General features: G+C 38.7%; 1 protein-coding gene across 1 annotated transcript; it reads left to right on the forward strand.

Annotated features, from left to right (window-relative positions):
* Nucleotides 1-11621: 11621 nt before the first annotated feature.
* POM121L12 (POM121 transmembrane nucleoporin like 12) lies at nt 11622-15604 on the forward strand. The gene is made up of 2 exons (XM_033192143.1): nt 11622-11641; nt 14185-15604. The coding sequence occupies exons 1-2, from the start codon at nt 11622-11624 to the stop codon at nt 15185-15187; spliced, it is 1023 nt and encodes a 340-aa protein (XP_033048034.1). The 3' UTR covers nt 15188-15604.
* The last annotated feature ends 3427 nt before the right edge of the window (nt 15605-19031 follow it).

Consider the following 19031-nt stretch of genomic DNA (forward strand, 5'->3'; position numbering starts at 1 on the left):
GAGTAGCTGGGACTACAGGCGCCCGCCACCTCGCCCGTCTAGTTTTTTGTATTTTTAGTAGAGACGGGGTTTCACCGTGTTAGCCAGGATGGTCTCGATCTCCTAACCTCGTGATCCGCCCATCTCGGCCTCCCAAAGTGCTGGGATTACAGGCTTGAGCCACTGCGCCCGGCCAGTTTTCTTTACTCAAAGTCTACCAACTTAAATGTTAATCTCATCCAAAAACACCTTCAGAGAAACATCCAGAAGAATCTTTGACCACAGAGCTGGGCACTGTGTCCCAGCCAAATCAACACATAAAATTAATCACCACGTTGGTCATGATCTCATTGGAATAGTTTCATTTGAATAACTCAAATAACCTCACTAAATAATCTCACCCCTCTCTTTAAAGTTTTGATGATAATTCAGAACCACCTTAATTGTCATTTCCTTGAAGAAATCTCTGAACTACTTAGAGGCGATATTATTGCATGTGTTTCCATAGCAATTTGATTGTTCCCTCTAAAGTCATCAATTTTTCTCCCATGTAATTTCTAATTTCCTTGTCTTGCTCGCTCATGATAATTAATACCCAGGAAGGCAGTGTGTTCTCTAATGCATCATTGTAGGCATCACCAATTACTAAGTTTGGAACACAATTTGCATTTGTTCACAAAATTCATTTCTGATTGAAAGAATGAATGATATTCTAAATAATTGCTGGGTCAGAGTTCAAGCATAACACTTAGGACTCTAAAATTAGTGATGTTTACAAATATACCATATTGCCTCTATTTAATTCTATAGAACAAATGAATTAAGGATATCTAGAGCAGAGGTTTGAAAACAAGATATATTTTATGAGCCGGAGTACATATTCAAACCCATATGACCATATGAAAAAGTATACCTCTGATCAGAAGCAACTTGCATTATTAAGCTATAAAGAGTGATATGGGCATTTTTAACTATTTTCTATTGGTTGATTTTCTGATATTACTTTTAAATTCCTCACGTATTGTGTCAGAAAATGTGATCTTAGCCAATCTTAGCTTTATTTTTTCTCCAGTCATTTCTGATTTAAACTCAGTCATTTTATCTAGCATGCCCCTCCACCCTCCCAAGCCACCATATATATTCTTAGGTCTTGGGTAACATCATGCTATTGGGAGAGAAATTAGGTTTCCAGTTTCAGACAATTGTCAACTCTCATCCAATGAGATTCACCTAATTCCAAGTGACAGCTGGTCCTCAACAAGTCTGCTCACTGTCACTCACGCAGCTCTCCTTAATGTCATCACCGTTTCTGGAGCATGGTTGTTGGTCACTTTTTTTTTCTGTATCATTCTCATCCCAACTAGTTTTTATTGGTCCACAGGTCCCCTGTCACAAATACAATGTATGTAACTTGATATACAAAGTGAAAATCTTTTTTTTTTTTTTTTTTTTTTTGAGATGGAGTCTCACTCTGCTACCCAGGCTGGAGTGCAATGGCATAATCTCTGCTCACTACAAGCTCTGCCTCATGGGTTCACGCCATTCTTCTGCCTCAGCCTCCTGAGTAGCTAGGACTACAGGTGCCTGCCACTATGCTCGGCTAATAGTAGAGACTGGGTCTCACTCTGTTAGCCAGGATGGTCTCCAGCTCCTGACCTCGTGATCCACCCACTTTGGCCTTCCAAAGTGCTAGGATTACAAAGTGAAAATCTTAAAAATCAGTGACAAAAGGCATATTGAGTACAAAAAAATCAATCCATTTAATAGGATCAGCAATCTGCTGCCTGTTTTTGTGAACAAGATTTTATTGGCTTTTTTTTTTTTTTTTTTTTTTTGTGCTACAAAGGCAGATTTGGGTAGTTGTGGAAGAAACCATTAGGTCTGCAAAACCTAAAATATTTACTGTTTATGTCTTTATGAGAGGTGAAGCTAGCTGGGCTTCCCCGCGGACTTGGAGAGCTTTTCTGTCTAGCTAAAGGATCATAAATGCCCCAATCAGCGCTCTGTGTCTAGCTAAAGGTTTGTAAGCCCACCAATCAGCACTCTGTCAAAACGGACCAATCAGCACTCTGTAAAACGGACCAATCAGCACTCTGTAAAACGGACCAATCAGCACTCTGTAAGATGGACCATTCAGCTCTCTGTAAAATGGACCAATCAGCAGGATGTGGGTGGGGTCAAATAAGGCAATAAAAGCAGGCCACCTGTGGCAGCAGCAGTTTTAACGGGGGCGTCTCTCGAAAGTAATGAGAAGTGTTTTTTTTTTTTTTTTTGAGGTGGAATTTCGCTCTGTCGCCCAGGCTGGAGTGCAGTGTCCGGATCTCACCTCATTGCAAGCTCTGCCTCCTGGGTGTACGCCATTCTCTTGCCTCAGCCTCCTGAGTAGCTGTGACAACAGGCGACCACCACCTCGCCTGGCTAATTTTTTTTTTTTTTTTTTTTTTTTTAGTAGAGACAGGGTTTCACCGTGTTAGCCAGGATGGTTGCGATTTCCTGACCTCGTGATCCGTCCGTCTCAGCCTCCCAAAGTGCTAGGATTACAGGCCACCGCACCCTGCCCCCTTTTCTAAATAAATCTTGATGCTGGTGATTTTTTGGGTTTGTAGGGAGGTGATCATGAGCTGTAACACTCACCGCAGAGGTCTGCATTTTAACTTATGAAGCCAACGAGATCAGGAACCCACTAGAAGCAAGAAACTCTGGATACACCTGAACATCTGAAGGAACAAACTTCAGCCGCACTATCTTTTAAGAACTGTAACACTCACCGCAGGTGTCCACGGCTTCATTCTTGAGGTTGGCCAGACCAAGAACCCAGCAATTCCAGAGACTTTTACACACAGTTTGCTGACCCCTGAATTAGACTGATAGAATACTCAAGAGAGTAGTAGCAGAAAAAATGGAGCAAAGGTTTTTGTTTTTTTTGTTTGTTTGTTTTTTGAGACAGAGTCTGACTCTGTTGTCCAGGCTGGAGTGCAATGGCATGATCTAGGCTCACTGCAGCCTCTGCTTCTTGGGTTTAAGCAATTCTTCTGCTGCAACCTCATGAGTAGCTGGGACTATAGGTGTGTGCCACCATACCCAGCTATTTTTATTTTTAGTAGAGACAGGGTTTCACCATGTTGGCCAGGCTGGTCTCCAAGTCCTGACCTCAGGTGATCCACTTGCCTAGGCCTCCCACAGTGTTGGTATTAGAGGTGTGAGCCACTGCGCTTGGCCGGAGGAAAAAGTTTGTGTTCGAGAGAGGGAATGCTGTTTTATAAATTTATAACTGCATAAATTATCGAATAGTACAAGTATAATAAAAGCATTTTTAGATAACACCAAGAAAATTCATCACACACATACATATGCTTGCTAAAATAAGGAGAAAAGAATTTAAGAAAACAGAAAACTCAGATTGGCATGAGCTGAAATAAGCAATGAACTATTAAATAGTAAAAACTATAAGTACAATTAAGAATTGGCTGCATAAGTAACAATGATGCATAATTGTTGGTTTTGAAGTATATTATAAAGAAAGAAAATACTTGACAAAAATAAAATGTAAGGTGGATGGTAAAGTATTAGCTTTATTCTGCAAAGAAAACTAGAAATGTTGGTTTGCTTAAAATTTGTTTTTCTAGTGAAGTAATGTTTAAATTTAAGATTCACCTTGGACAAGGAAAAGTATATATAATACTTGAGAACAAGGTGGGGACAAGTATAATTTTTATTAAAAATGAGATGGAAGTAGAAAGTATAAATACATTGTGAATAAATACAAATATATTATCAATAAAATGTGCACAGAAATCAGTGAATCAGAATAGAAAGCTCAGATATAGGCACATACAAATAGAGTACATTTATCATTAAGCAGCAAAGGCAACTCAGAAAGGACAGTCATTTCAACAAATGGTGCTGGAACAACTGGCACCCACTTCCAAGAAGGTGAATCTAACACAAAAATTTCTAACATAAAATCAGTCTCAAAATTAACAAATTTCCAAAAATTAAAGTTAATTACAAAAATTAAAAACAAATTGAATCATCGAACTAAAAGTAAGGCATAATATTGTAAAACTTCTAGTAGATAACATAGGGGAAATTGTAGGTGACCAGTAGGTATGATGCTGACTTTTAAGATACAACACAAACAACAACAATAATAAGATACAATACAAACAACAATAATCCCTGAAAGAAAAAAAGTTTGATTTTATTAAAAACTAATCTGTGAAAGACAGTGTTAAGAGAATGAAAAGGCAAGTCACAGACTGGAAGAAAATCTGTGCAAATATAAAATATTAAAAGAATGCTTATTCGAACAATCTAATTTAAAATTGAGCAAAAGTTCTGAGCACATACTAACGACCATACACAGATCAAAAGTACACAGGTCACAAGCACATGAAAGGATGCTCAAGTCATATTTAATTAGGAATTGGCAAATTAAAACAATGAAGTGCCACTACATGCCTATTAGATTGGATAAAATCCAAAACATGAATACCACCAAATATTGGTGAGGATGGTGAGCAGCAGGATCCCTCATCATGGCTGTAGAAGTGCAGATGACGCAGGTCCTTTAGAGACAGTCTTAACCATTCAGCAACCATACTCTTAGGTATTCATACAAATGAGTTGAAAACAAATGTGTCCATGTGAAAACCTGTGAATAAATGTTTATAGTTGCATTATTCATAATTGCTAAAAACTGGAAGCAACGAAGGTATCCTTCAATAGGTGAGTAAGCAAACTGTAGCACACCCATACAATGTAATACTATTTATTGTTTAAAAGAAGTGAGCAATTAATCCATGGAACACATGGAGGAACCCCAAATGCATATTGCTGTGTGAAGGAAGCCAGTTTGAAAAGGCTACATTCTGTTTGATTTCAACTAAAAAAGCAAAACTATAGAGAGTAAAAAGATTAGTGGTTGCCAGGGTCTAGGGGCAGGGAGAGATGAGGAACACATGGAGCATAGGGAGATTTTAGAGCAGTGAAATTATCTGTATGATTTTGAAATGGTTGATATACAACATTATGTATTTGAGAAAACCCATCCTTGTACAACACAAAGTATGAACCCTGGTGAATACTATGAGCATCAGTTAATTACCAGTATTGGTTCATCAGTTGTTGTGAATGTACTGCACTCTTGCAAGATGTTAATAAATGGAGAAATTACGTATAGAGAGAGTGCATATGGGAACTCTACCCAACATTACATTTAACTTAAATACATTTAAAACAAGAAAAAATTTTGTGAGAGAGCATTTGAATGACACTACTGGCAATCCGAATTTGAGGGGTAATACATTTTTTATGCAAATAAAAAGTATTTACCAAAAACTCACCACATGAAAACTATAGATTAAGTTCTCAACAAAAAAGGAAACAAAATTATAGAACATGTTTCTGCCAACAATACAATAAAATTAGAACTCAATAAAAATGAGACAGCTAAAATAAAAAGAAAAATAACCCAGTTTTGAAAGTTTAAAGTCTTTTTTTTTGTTTGGTTTAAACAGGATCTTACTCTGTCACCTCAGTTGGAGTGCAGTGGCATGATTATAACTCACTGCAGCCTCGAAATCCCAGGCTCAGTGAGTCCTCCTGCCTCAGCCTCCTAAGTTGCTGGGACTACAGGCACACGCTCTTGTACCTGGCTAATTTTTGGATTTTTAGTGTTTATAGAGACATGAGTCTCACTTTGTTCCTCAGGCTATGCCAGTCATTCTTAAGAGAACAAGAAATGTGATTGACCCTGTGAAACAAAACATGTATTACAGTATATTTTTAACATACTGATACAGACATGTATAAAAAAGTATAGATTAAAATGTTCATATCATTAGAGTATAAGAAGACAGGTTCACAATTCAACTTAGAAGGCAGAAAAGCAATTAAGCAAATATAAAGTTAGAGAAAACAAAAATGCCACAATATGTAAAATATAAAAGATCAAAATCAAACGCAAAGCTTTAGATAACACTTTTAAAATAATGTTTTTCAACATTATAAATAGACAAACCATAAATTATTATATAGAGAATGAAAAATGTGACTGAGCCTCTATGTATTTTTCAAATATGATGCAAATTTTGATATATGCAATTTTTCAGAAAATGGAAAAAGAATGAAAGTTCTCTGGCTTATTTTATTGTGCTAGGGTAACTTTGACATCAAATCTTGAGGTTTCTGAGTCAATTTTGAGGTTGACTTAAGGATAGTATAAAGGAGAAAACACTCAAGGATAATACAAGAAAGAAAAAACAAAAAGTTGATATTTACTTATAATTTACGTGCAAATATTTTTGTTAAAGTATTAATAGTCCAATGAATTAATTAAAACAATCCAAGGATCAATCTTGTTCCTCAGAAGCATGTAAAGATGATTCAGCAGGGGCGTATTTGCATTAAGTATGGCCTAGTGTTGGAGTAGCACATAACTCTGCTCAGAGACCAAGATTTCATTCAAAGTGCTCAGTAATTTTTGAGATAATTATTTTTTGAACAAAATGAATCAATTTTTTAAAGTTTGATTTCAAGATGTAATTTATCAACAAATTACTGTTTAGAATACATACTTCTTGTTTAGAATGTATACTTCTTGGTAGATTTTCATAAAATGTATTTGTTGTAAGACACATTTGAATGCACTCAAAACATATTGGAGGAGTTTGGTTGAAACTCAATATACTATTTTTTAAATTAATGTACTTTCCAGTAATAATTCGAAGTCAAATAGATTTTACAAGTATTGTAATTCTAAGTTATAGCTATATTTTATCATTTTTATTTTGAATCAGGAGTCAGACACTTTCACTACATATCTTCCAAAATGTATAAAAATGCCTCTCTTTTTTACATAAATATATAAACATGCTTCTTTCTCCTTTGAAATAATAAAACAAAAGTTAACCTGCAAACATGATTCAAATAATTTATCTGCTAATCAAACTAGTATGGTGATCAAACTAGTACTCTAATGAGCTTGAAAAAAAAGAAAAGTGATTACATGAAGTTACGTGTTAAATGGAATTATTTTTCCAAATGAATTTGTTCTGGTTTGCAAAGGTTGATGTTTCCTAGCAAATAACACTGGCCTGAAATTGCTGAATAAATTGTTTTCAGTAAAGAATACAAAATTAAGTATGTAGCCATTCAAGATGACTTGTAAACTGAATCAGCATAGCCAATACCTCCATATTCAATCACCTATTTAGTTACATTTAGACATAACCATAAACTCATAAAGTTTTGCATGTATTTATTCTGTTGTCTTTGTCATCATTAACCTGATAATGACAAAACACTACCTGGCACAGATTCTTGAACCTTCACTTTTTTACGTGATCTAATCTGTTAATTTCCATCATCTTTTCAGTAGAGAGTGACTTTATTGATGTAATACTTAGATGTGGTCCAGGAAGACACCATGCTGCGTTCTGAATGGTAGGATTGTTTTCAAATCAAATTGAGTCATTCATGAGGATGCTTATTAAAAGCCGGAACAAGAAACATGCTTGCTTTGTAAGGGTTAATCTTTCTTGATTTTCATTATTTTTAATACATTTTAGAATAACTTTCCAATTTCATTTGAACCCAAGACTACCTGAAGTGTTCTGATAAAAGAAGATCTGGTTGCCAAAGAGAACATGCCATCATGCCAGTTACCTGTGGCATTCATCCTTCTTAAAAGCTACAAAAATGTGTTTCCTACTGTGTCATCCAGTACACCAAAGAGCTTTCCCTGGAAATCACTCTTTCATTATGTCTTTGTAATTACTGTTTCCTGTCTGATAAATCTTATGCAAGCTGTGAGACTTTGAATTATGGATCTGGGAGAGTTACAAGAACATAACTAGATGCAGCTCAGTCAGCTGTGCATGTTGATCCTTGCTTTCCGGGTAGAGCCTGGGCAGCTATCCACTCTGTCATCTGTATTCATTTTCAGTGAGTTGATCAAAATCCTAACTTACAGAACCTTAGGGTGAATTTCTCATTTAACAAGTGTTGAGCATCCATGGCAGGAAAGTTATTGTATACAGCAGCACTCAAGAGACATAATCTTTGCCCTTAAAACTTTCATTTTTGGGAGGAAATAGTGCAGCATAAAAATGTCACCTCTATTTTCATTTTATGGCCTTAAAGTTTTGATTATAGAATTATATCTGAACAGGACTGGAGCAACCACACATTTTGTCTCATATGTATAACAAAACATTGGAGATGTTGTAGGAGCTCAATCCAGAAAGGATGCAATAACATGAAATTATTCTCTAAAATACTCACCAGAAGTGTAAGTCTAAAAGAAAATTTTCTTACAGAAACAGAGTTTATGAATGAAGCGTGAAAGCTGAATGATTCCACACTACAGGAAATATTCTGTCAATAAGTATTTAACTGCCAACACATACACCACCTACTGTGTTCAGTGCTGGCTTTATGGTCTGGTAATAGGAGCTTCACTTTGAGTTATATTACATTTTTGAGATTTAATCACCTTATATAGTAGAAAAGCAGACAGATGTTATTTTCGTGATCAAAGGTGTGGTCTTTTTCAAAAGGAGCATAATTCTCTGAGAGAGCCGAGTCGTAGGAAGGGGAACATGGGGGAGAATGGAAGGAAGCAATTGCACACTGGGCATATGGACTCAACCAGTGCTGGCTAAATGGCATGTTAGAGTCTGCAGAAGGCTGTACGCACATGCCAGCCCAGCTAGCCCAGTGCTTCTCTACCAGGCTGACAATCACATCCACTGGAGAGCTCTAAAGGTTATTTAAATCAGAATAGCAGGGCACGGGGCACGTCATTCTAACGTGTAATTTTGTCTCTAGACATGTGCATCCCAAACTTTAAAATGCATGTGAACCACCTGGGAATCTTAGTAAAATGCAGCAGGTGATTTAATTAGTCTTGGTGCCTGACGTCCTGCATTTTTGACATACACCCAGGTTATGACCGAAATTGCTGGTACTTTGTCACCTTTTGAGCTGCTAGAAATGCAGAATTTGGGGCCACATGTCAGACCTACTGAATCAATATTGGCATCTTACCACCTCCAGTTGATTTGAATGAGCGTGAAATACTGTGAAATGGTCCTCAAAAATCTTCACTTTTTTTTTCCCAAATAAGGAAAATGATATTAAATATAACTTAGATGGCAAATGATATTCTGTTCCTTTAAGATCTAAATTAAATTTGTTCAGTTCCCACAAATTTCAGATCGTAACCAGAAGATAGACAGTCCTATAGCAGTGATTCTTATTGTTTGGTCCCCAGGTAGGCATCATGGCATTACCTGGTAAGATGTTAGAAATGAAGGTTGTTGGGACCAACCCAGACCTAGTAGGCATGGGTCTCAATAGTTTGTTTAGAAATTCCTCCAGGTGACTGTGGTGCCACATAAGCAAGTTTGAGAATTACTGGCCTATAAAATTATTGTAATACTGTAAACAATTACAATATAGAAACTAAAATATTTTTAAAGGACACACAAACTGAACTCCATATTGACTATAATACTCTTAAAATGAAGTGTGAGAAATTTAAGGAAATAGTATATCCATAGCAGTATTGGAAAATGACATGGTATCATAAGTGGATCAGATATTTTATGGAATTCCCAGATGAGAGAAAAAGAATAGGATGAATTGTTACAAATGTGCATTGTGCATTCATGCATGTGCACATAGGAGCACACACAGGAGTCAATATCACAGTAAAATCTAGAAAAATCTCAGAGTGAACAAATAAAAAGTTGTGGGATGTTCTATGACAAACTTTAGAACAATAAGCATATTTATTCCTAGCTGCAGAACCAGTTGGAATATTCCTACCAGATCCCTTAAAACAAAGAGAGGAGTTGAGATAGATGCATAGGTTCATCTCCTAGATAGATAGGAATTCAGATAGATTTCTGAAGTTTCTCATCTAAACAGTAAACGACCTATGAGGACAGAGTGGAGAGATATATATATATACACACACATACGCACACACACACATACATACACACAACACACACACACATCAGCACACTCATAAACATAATTTTATTACATTTTTAAGGAACGCACAAGTCATAGTCATAATGTACCCCTGCTTTTGTTCTCAGGCAGGCATACTTTTTTTTTTTCATTTTGATAAATATGGTAGATAAAGGAGCTCAGAAATAACTGAATGTCTGTACTTCTTATCTAACACTGACTTCATAACCTCCAAGGCAAGCCCTCCCAAATAAGTAATTATATCTACCTATTTTTCTATCTATCTATCTATCTATCTATCTATCTATCTATCTATCTCATGACCAAAAATTTTAAATTGGATTTTATTACAATAAAAAAAAACATTTTTGCTTTAAAGAAAATGACCAGACAATCCACAGAACAGGAGAAAGTATTTGCAATCCCGCGTATCTCATAAAAAACTTGTAAGCAGAATATTTAATGAACATTTAAATCTCAAAAATAAAAAGACAAATAACTCCATTAAAAATGAATAAAGAGTCTGACTAGACATTTCTCCAAGGAAGGGATGCCAATGGCCAGTAAACACATGAAAAGATGTTCCATATCATTAGCCATTAGCAAAATGCAAATCAAAACCACAATGAGATACCACTTCACACAAACTAGAATTGCTAGAATCAAACAGTCAGATAATAATCAGCATTAGTGAGAATGTGGAGAAACTGGTAGTCTCATACATGCTGGTGGGAATGTAAAATAGTATCCCCAGTATGGAAAACAGTCTGGAAGTTTCTTCAATGATTAAATACAGTTATCAAATGACCCAGAAGTTTTACTACTCTGTGTAATTCAAACATAAATAAAAACATTTATCTACAAAAATTTCATACATGAATATTTAGAATATTATTGTTCATAAGAGCCCAAATGTCCATCAGCTGACGAAAGGATAAACAAAATATGGTATAATCATGAATTGAAGCGTATTTCGCATATCAAAAGGAATGAAGTACATACTGTAACACAGATAACCTTAAAAATAGCATACTAAATGAAAGAAACCAGTCACAAAATAATGCATATTATATAATTCCATTTATATAAAAATGCACCATATGGAAATCTAGAGACAGGGAGTAGATTAGTGGTTCCTGGGGCTGAGAATCGGGTGGAGAGGTAGGGGGCCATAACTATAGAGTCTAGGGTTTCTTTTTGAAATGATGAAATATTACAACTTACTGGGTTGATGGCTGCCCATATCTGTGAATATATTAAAAGCGATTGAATTGTGCACTTTAAGTGTGTAAATTACATGGTATAAGATTTATCTCAATAAAGTTGTTTTTAAAGAGTTTACTGACAAATAGTCTTGAATAAAAAAATAGATCAGAAGGAAAGAAAACCATGATCAAAATTTAGCACCAAGTTATTGAAAATAATGAAGCTATCAGCTCTGTACAAACATGAGAAAATGTAAAGATCTCAGAGCTCAGGCAAAACAGAGCAACAGAGGACAGAAAGAGCTAATGTATAGGTAGCAGTGCTCGGGGAAAGAAAATCAGCTTAAAAAATTGAAAACCATGAAATCAGATTTCTCTGGGTAATAAAATAGGATAAATGGCATATCTTTTCAATAAGAATTCTAGAGTGACTTAGCACTTTAAGCTATCTGAATGGATAATTTGGTTGACAGGTAAATAGTAATTAAATAATTAAAGTGCTAAAAATAAGTTTTTAAAAATTGAGCATTTCTAGAAAATACTTTGTCCAGTATTGTTCAAAAGTATCAAGATCATGGGACGTATGAAAAAGACAGAGCAAGTCTCACAGACTAGAAAAGACTAAAGAGGATTAGTTCTTAGAAAAGAAAAATCGAGTTAAAAGAGAAACCAGTGAAATTCAAATACAGTCCGGAGTTTACTTAATAGATGGAACCAATGTTAATTTGTTAGTTTTGATAAACATAACATAGGTATTACATAATTTAGTAACTTTAGGAGAAGGGCATGAAGCAGGGTTTCTCAGTCTCCATAGTGCTCACATTTTTGGGTAGGTCACTCTGTGTTGTGGGAGTGTGTTTTCAGCACTGTAGGCTGTTTAGCAGGGCTACTGGCAACCTCCCTTGCAGACATTCTCTAATGTCCTCAGATGGGTAGGTGGGGGTGAGAGGGTACAGGTACAGCAAAGTCATCTCTAATTGAAAACTACTGTTCTACCTTAATCTCTAATATTATCTAACCAAAAGAAATCAGTTGTCTCTTAGTGTGTGAGAAGGAAAAGAAACAGACATGTTCAATGTTTATGAAAATAACTTTTTACTCGCCTTTGCCTTTGAAGGTATAATTAGACTTGACTACCAACCTATGGCTGCCTGCACTTCACCAGCAGGAAGAATGTGGTTTTTTGAAGGGTCTTTAACCAAAAACAAACCAAAATGGCACCCACTGGATTGTACTTCAAATAGGACATGGAAAACTGCGTAGATACTAAGAAAACATACATTAAAAAATATATATAGACCCCTCACTGCATTAACTGTCCACTCCAATGATAATACCATCTAAAGAGGCTTTTTAGCTATAAAAATTATTGTCATCTTTATCAAGAAATTAGTTAATAAAAAAGTTATAGCATAGGAAATTTGTTTTTAAATTTTATACTGGAGGATTCTTAAGAAATCTGGGGAAATGAAAATGAATGACTGACTGAGTGGAAAGTCCTGGGCCTTTCATCCTGCTGCTCCCCTTGACTGACAGTGCCTTTGATAATCAACCCCTTTCTGAACCACAGAACTTCCGTGAAGACTTCTTATTACACGTTTTTTCAGTGTCCTCACCATTCACTTCTTTGTCTCTCAAATCCCGAAAGAAAACCTGTTGTGGATTATTGGCTTTGGTATTTTGTTAGTCTCTACTTTTTGCCCCTGTGATTGGACCCACTCAGGTGTTGCCTTCTGCAATGCTGTTGAGAGGCTCTCCAGAGCAGTTTGTCTTACACCTCCTTGAACAGATCTTCAAATGAGATGGCTGTAATCAATTGCCCAATAGCCTTCAGATAATGTTTTTGTAGGCAGATCTTTGCACCTGGTAGCTACAATAGTGAATCATTCTACTCCATATACACATATTAGGAGAAAATGGAAAAAAGAAAAACTGCATTAGTGTCTGAAGGGAAGAAATCTATACACGAATGTATAAAAGCTTAAAATTACAGGAGTCTACATAAAATCATCGTCAGCTCTCAAACATAAGTTGTGGTGTACAACCACCATTTCCTTAAAAGGTAAATTGCAAGATGTAACATTAATAACCATTCTAGAAGAATAAAACATGTATCTTGTTTACTAAAACAAAACTAGCTGTTTTTCTTAAAAGTATTTCAGTGAGTTATGTTTGTTTTTATGATAATGAAAGAGAAGGTACTTCTGTCAATAGTCTATCTGCAGCTTTCTGCAGGTATTATTATACATTCTCTTTCTAAATGTCAAGTATAAAATAGAGCAACATTACTGGTGAGGACACAACACCCTACAGAGGCACAGGAGAACAGTTTGGTGGTTCCCCTTAAACTTGGACTAACCACAGACGCAGAAATTCTACTCCCAGCTACATACTACATAGAGGTGAAAATATCTGTCTGCACAAAATCTTGCCCCACCAATGTCTATGACAAAATTCTTCATGATGTCCCAAACATGCAGACAATCCAAATGTCCATCAGCTGATGAAAGGCCAAACCGATGTGTTATATCCATGCAATGGAATAGATTTTTGGACATGAAAAGGAAGGACGTACAGGTCCCAGCAAGGATGAACCTAGAAATCATCATGCTAAGTGATGCCATAGGAGAGCCCACAGGAGGGAAGTCTACAGAGACAGAATGTGGATTCCTGGTTGTCCCGGCTGGGGAGACCGGTGGATAGGAAGGTGACAGCTACAGAGTACAGAGCTTCTTCCTGAGGTGATGAAAGTTTTTTCTCATTTACTGTGCTGATGGGTGCACATGTGTGGCTGTACCATAAAACCCACTGAATTCTACACTTGAAGTTGCTGAATTATTAGGTACATGAACGACATCACAAGAAGGGGAGGAAGGGGAGCGGAGGAGGGGAGGGAGAGTGAGGCCGAAGAGGAGCTGAGAGGAGAGGGAGTGGGAGGGGGAGCAGAGATAAAGGGGAGAGGGAGGGAGGAGGAGAGAACAGCAGACCATGGTAGCTCCCAGACCCTTCTCTCCAGAGAGAAACTTGCTGGCGGCACCTGGAAGGAGGCTTATGCCTCCAGTGTCTTCCTGCAGTCTGGGCGTCTGGGCACCTGGCCTGTGCGTGGCGCCATTGTGGAGTGTCCCGTGCCCACGCCCCGCGTGCCTTCCAAGCACCCAGAGGCCAACGGTCCCCCAGCCTTGGGCGCTGCAGCTCCGGCCAAGTCCGCAGACTTCAGGAACTTCTGGAAGGCAGGCGAACCCCTGCTGCAAGGCCCCGACACCCTGGCAGCTCCCATGGGCAGGTCACCCAGCACGCCCCAGACCGCGCTGTCTCCCCGGGGTCACCAGAGCCCGTGGCCCCCGAGGTCCCCGACTCAGAGCCATATTCAGTACGTCCAGTGGGGGCGCCCGGCGCCCAGCACTCACCTCACCGCGGTGCGGCTCAGCCAGGACCCCCACAAGTCCCAGTGGGTGGGCTCCGAGGCCTGGAGGCGCCCTGCCCTGCCCAGAGAGACCGCCCTGGGGCGAAACCTCTCCTGCGCCTCGGAGAGTTACATGAAAAGGGGGCTGTGTCCTGCCCGGAACCCAGGACGTACCTGGAGCCCGATGACCATCAGGATCGGCCCTCCCGAGCTTCAGGAGAGCCCCTGGGGATCCCCAGGACAGCGAGGCCGCCCCGCAAGCCTCCCCGCTGCCCAGGAGCTCCCGTACTTCTGCACCCGGGAGACTCTGCTGAGGACGCTCAGCCAGTGTCACAAGGAAAGCGCCAGGTTCGAAGGGCCATTGTGGTTCGAGGTTTCAGACAGCAAGGGCGGCAGGTGGAACCTGGAGCCCCGGCCCTCTGCCTTCAAGCCCCTGAGCAAAAATGGAGTGGTTGCTTCCTTCGTGCCCAGGCCAGGGCCTCTGAAGTCGAGCGTCGGCCCCTGGAGCCTCAGTGTTTGTGATGATACTTGGCCTTTCCTGCTGGAAATATCCCGCCCTGTCCGCCGTCTGGGAATTCTGGGAGGCGACAACGCCTTCCTACGGCAGCTGCAGTAGGGTCTCCTTTGCCCTCGAGGACACCCAGTCTGCTGGCTCCTTTGGCTCCTAAGAATCTGGGCCCTGCTACCCACCTCCGGAGACTTAACGCCCATGTATCTACTTTCACTTGCTCATCCTTGCTCTACCTCGAAAGTGGGGCCCTGACACCACGTTTTCAAACATGCAACCCCCACACCCCTCATCTGCACATCCCCAGATCTTCCCTCTGTGCTCCCTCCCACCCTAACAGCTGTTGATTTCGGAACAACCTTCGCCCTGCTGGCCCTCTCCTCTCCCTGCCCTTCTTCCTGCCCTTCCTCTGAAAAGAGGCATTTCGGGAAGGCTTGCTTTTTCTCCATGTCTCCCAGTTTGTATAGCTAAATTGTCCAGTTTGTGTAGTTAAATATTTGATCTTATTAAAAACATTTGTCTGCAGAAACTCTCTCTGTATATAATAATAACAATCAAAAAAGCTTTTTATGCCAAAACAAAGGGGAGATTGTGTTCCAGGCAGGGGCAAGGGCAAAGATTCTGTATGGGGAATAATTTCTATTTATTTGAAGTCCAAATATAAGTCCAGTAGATCTGGTGATCAGTGAGAGAGAAGATATGAGGTTAGAGAAATAGACTGTGATGAAGTACTTACTATAAGGTGTGGGGACCAGAGTACAGGGTTTATTCTAAAGCCACGAGTATTAAGCAGTGGATAGTCTTATGATCTGGTTAATATTTTTAAAAACACGATTCTGGCTACAGCAACGGAAATGGAAACCACAGGAGATCAATACAGTATTTCAAGCAATCCATGGGGATGGTTTGGTCTAAGAGGCAAATGGTGCATCTGGAAGGATACAGACAAGTTTGAGGTTGACCTAGAATATAGTGTGGAACCTGCTGGTGCCCTAGATGTTAGCACTGGGAAAGAGGAAGGATCCCAACAATTTTAGCATATTGGCTTAAGAAACTGGATGATGATAGTGTCATTTATCGGGATGGGCACTACCAATAGGAGAAAATATTTGAAGAAATCAAGAGTTTTGTTCAGGGTGTGTTTTCCACAACAACAAAAACAATTGCTATGCTGTGGTCCTGTTAACTGTGCTATTGAAAATAATAATCCTGGAACTCATTGGAGGGTTTGAACCTGGCAAAATAAATTTGGGAGTCATGAACATATAAATTCCTCATGGCATAGAAATGGTCCTTAAAGCCACAGGCTACATGAGATCACTTATGCAGAAAATACAGAGAAGGGCAAGGGTGAAGCCTAGGGTACTCTGACATTTAGAACATGAAAGAAAGGAGAATGGAAAAAGAAGAACCCTCAAAACCAAGAACCATGAAGGAGAAGGAAATCCAGGAGCAGCAGGGACACTGAGGATTCCAGAGCATGGAGTTTACCCACCACGGTGGCTGCCTTTGAGAAGAGAGATGTTCCTTCCCTGATTTCAGAAGAGAAGTTGTTTAGATTGTTGGAAGTGGGAAGCCTCAATTGCATGGGAGATGGAAGGAAGGCAGGGTGTGTTAGTCCGTTTGCATTGCCATGAAGGAATACCTGAGACTGGGTAATTTAGAAAGAAAAGAGTTTAATTTTTGTTCTGCAAGTTATACAGGAAGTGTGGTGCCAGCACTGGCTTCTGGTGAGGTCTTCGGAAGCTTCCAGTCACGGCGGAAGGCCAGTGGTGAGCAGGCACCTCACATGGAGACAGCTATCAAGCAAGGAGAGAACAGGGAAGTCCCAGAGTCTTTATAAACCACCAGCTGGCATGTGTCACCAAGGAGATGGCCCCAAGTCATTAATTAGGATCCAACACCTCCCACCAGACCCATCTCCAACATCAGTGGTTACATTTCAACATGAGATTTGGAGGGGACACACATCCAAACTCTATCAGTGGGCCTGGAGGCAGGGACTGTAGAAGCCACTAGGAGATATTAGGTTGTCAAGTGAAGCAAGCAATAAAACTGCTGGAGGAATTTTACTTTGTTTTTAGATTTTCTTTTAAGAAAGGATAGGGGGCAAATGTGAATAAGAATGGTATCTACACTGTTGTCCAAGCCATGGAGGTCTTGGAATTCAAGATAAAGTGTGGCTTTGCTTTCAGGTGAGGGGCAGTGCACATGCAAGATGAATTAAGGGTAGGGAGATAAAGAGAGCATTTGTAGAAGTTATGGTTTGTGGGATTTCTGATGACTCCTCATGAGTTTCAGAGGTGACCCTGTGAAATTTGAGAAGACAGGATGTAAGGCTGAGTCAGAAATGGAATGGACTGGGAAGGACTCATTAGTCTAGAAAGAGATTGCTCACCTGGTAATTCAAAGCACTATCTCAGAGTAATGTGGTTGATCAATTACATTATGGAACAGAGTATTTATCTGGAATGTAGGGACACATTTTAGCAAGAAGGCAAGGACTCTTGACTGTACACCAGCATTGCAGTAGCTGAGGAACAGTGATTCCCCTGTGAACAGTAGCAAAGGAAGCCTCCTTCCTTCTAGCCAGCACAAGGGCCTGGCAAGGGGATGTGACTAGACATATCTCTAGGAGAGAACATAGATTCTGAAACAGGTATGCAAGAACTTAATATCCGAAAATGGTGACATTCAAAATCTCTGTGAAAATAATTAATTGCTGCAGAAATTGGATTGCAACTATTGGACACCCAATTAGGAATAAGAATATGTGTATATAATTAGTACATTCAAATATCTTGTGGCCCAGAATCTCTTTAGTAGCCCAATATCTTCTATCAATTTAATTGCACTTTTACCACAAATTTACTTAAATGTGTTACCAAACCAGTTCATAAAAAACTTTTTAGTTACGTAGGTGATCTATTTCATAGAAGAATGAAATGTAACTGCAGAAAGAGAGTTATTTATTTCCATGTAAGCTTAATAATTTGGAAACACTTAAGTAGAGTTAAACAAAACAGTTCTTCTGAATTAGGTGTGAGCCAGTTATAATACACTGGGAAATATCTACAAGTAATAAAACTTGAAAGACAAGCGACAGGAGAGGTGGCTACTTTTATAACCCACATAGCAGGGTTACTATTCCACAGTAGTAAGACATCACTAAATATCAATGATAAAAAAATAGAGAATACATAGAATTACTAAAAACGTAACTACACAGTTCATGTAATAAATAGCTCAAATTATTAATAAAAATATAAAATACTCAAAAGTGTTCTATATATTCAGAGAAATAAATATATATGGAATTTTCACTCATTACCAAAAACAAGGTCTGCTAATACCCTTCCTTTGTAGGAGAAACAGAAAATATCATGTAAATTTGATAAATTGATCAGAATGAGAGTTTGCAAATTATCTTTGCATGTAACTTTTTAATTATTCTTCCATTTTGGCAGTGTCATTTAATTTTAATAAAGGATTTAATATGCAATAAAGATATGAGCCATGAACTGGGCCAAATAGCATAGCTTTGAAATACATTAACAAAACAAGAAAGAAAAGAAAAATAGAAAAAAATAGGAGGGATTTTTATGACTTAGACATTGGCACAAAAATATCTAACATGGTACAGAAATAGTTACAGCTGATAACAAGTTTATGATTTAAAAAGCTTGATTATATTTCTCACATGGGAGCCAAAAGGACTCCTTTTGTCCCTACTATTAATTTCTAAGTCATTTGGCTTAATTTCCCTTCAAAACCACATGCTGATATTGTCTTTTTTGTTTGGTTTGGTTTGGTTTTTTAGAGACAGGGCCGAACTCTGACTGTTGCCCAGGCTGGAGTAAAGTGGTGACCTCATGGCTCATGGCAACCTTGAGCTCCTGGGCCCAAGCAATCCTCTTGCTTCAGGCCTGAGCCACTATGCCTTGCTAAATTT

The sequence above is a fragment of the Trachypithecus francoisi genome, unplaced genomic scaffold (genome assembly GCF_009764315.1).
Source record: "Trachypithecus francoisi isolate TF-2019V2 unplaced genomic scaffold, Tfra_2.0 Lachesis_group4, whole genome shotgun sequence".
NCBI classification, from domain to species: Eukaryota; Metazoa; Chordata; class Mammalia; order Primates; family Cercopithecidae; genus Trachypithecus; species Trachypithecus francoisi.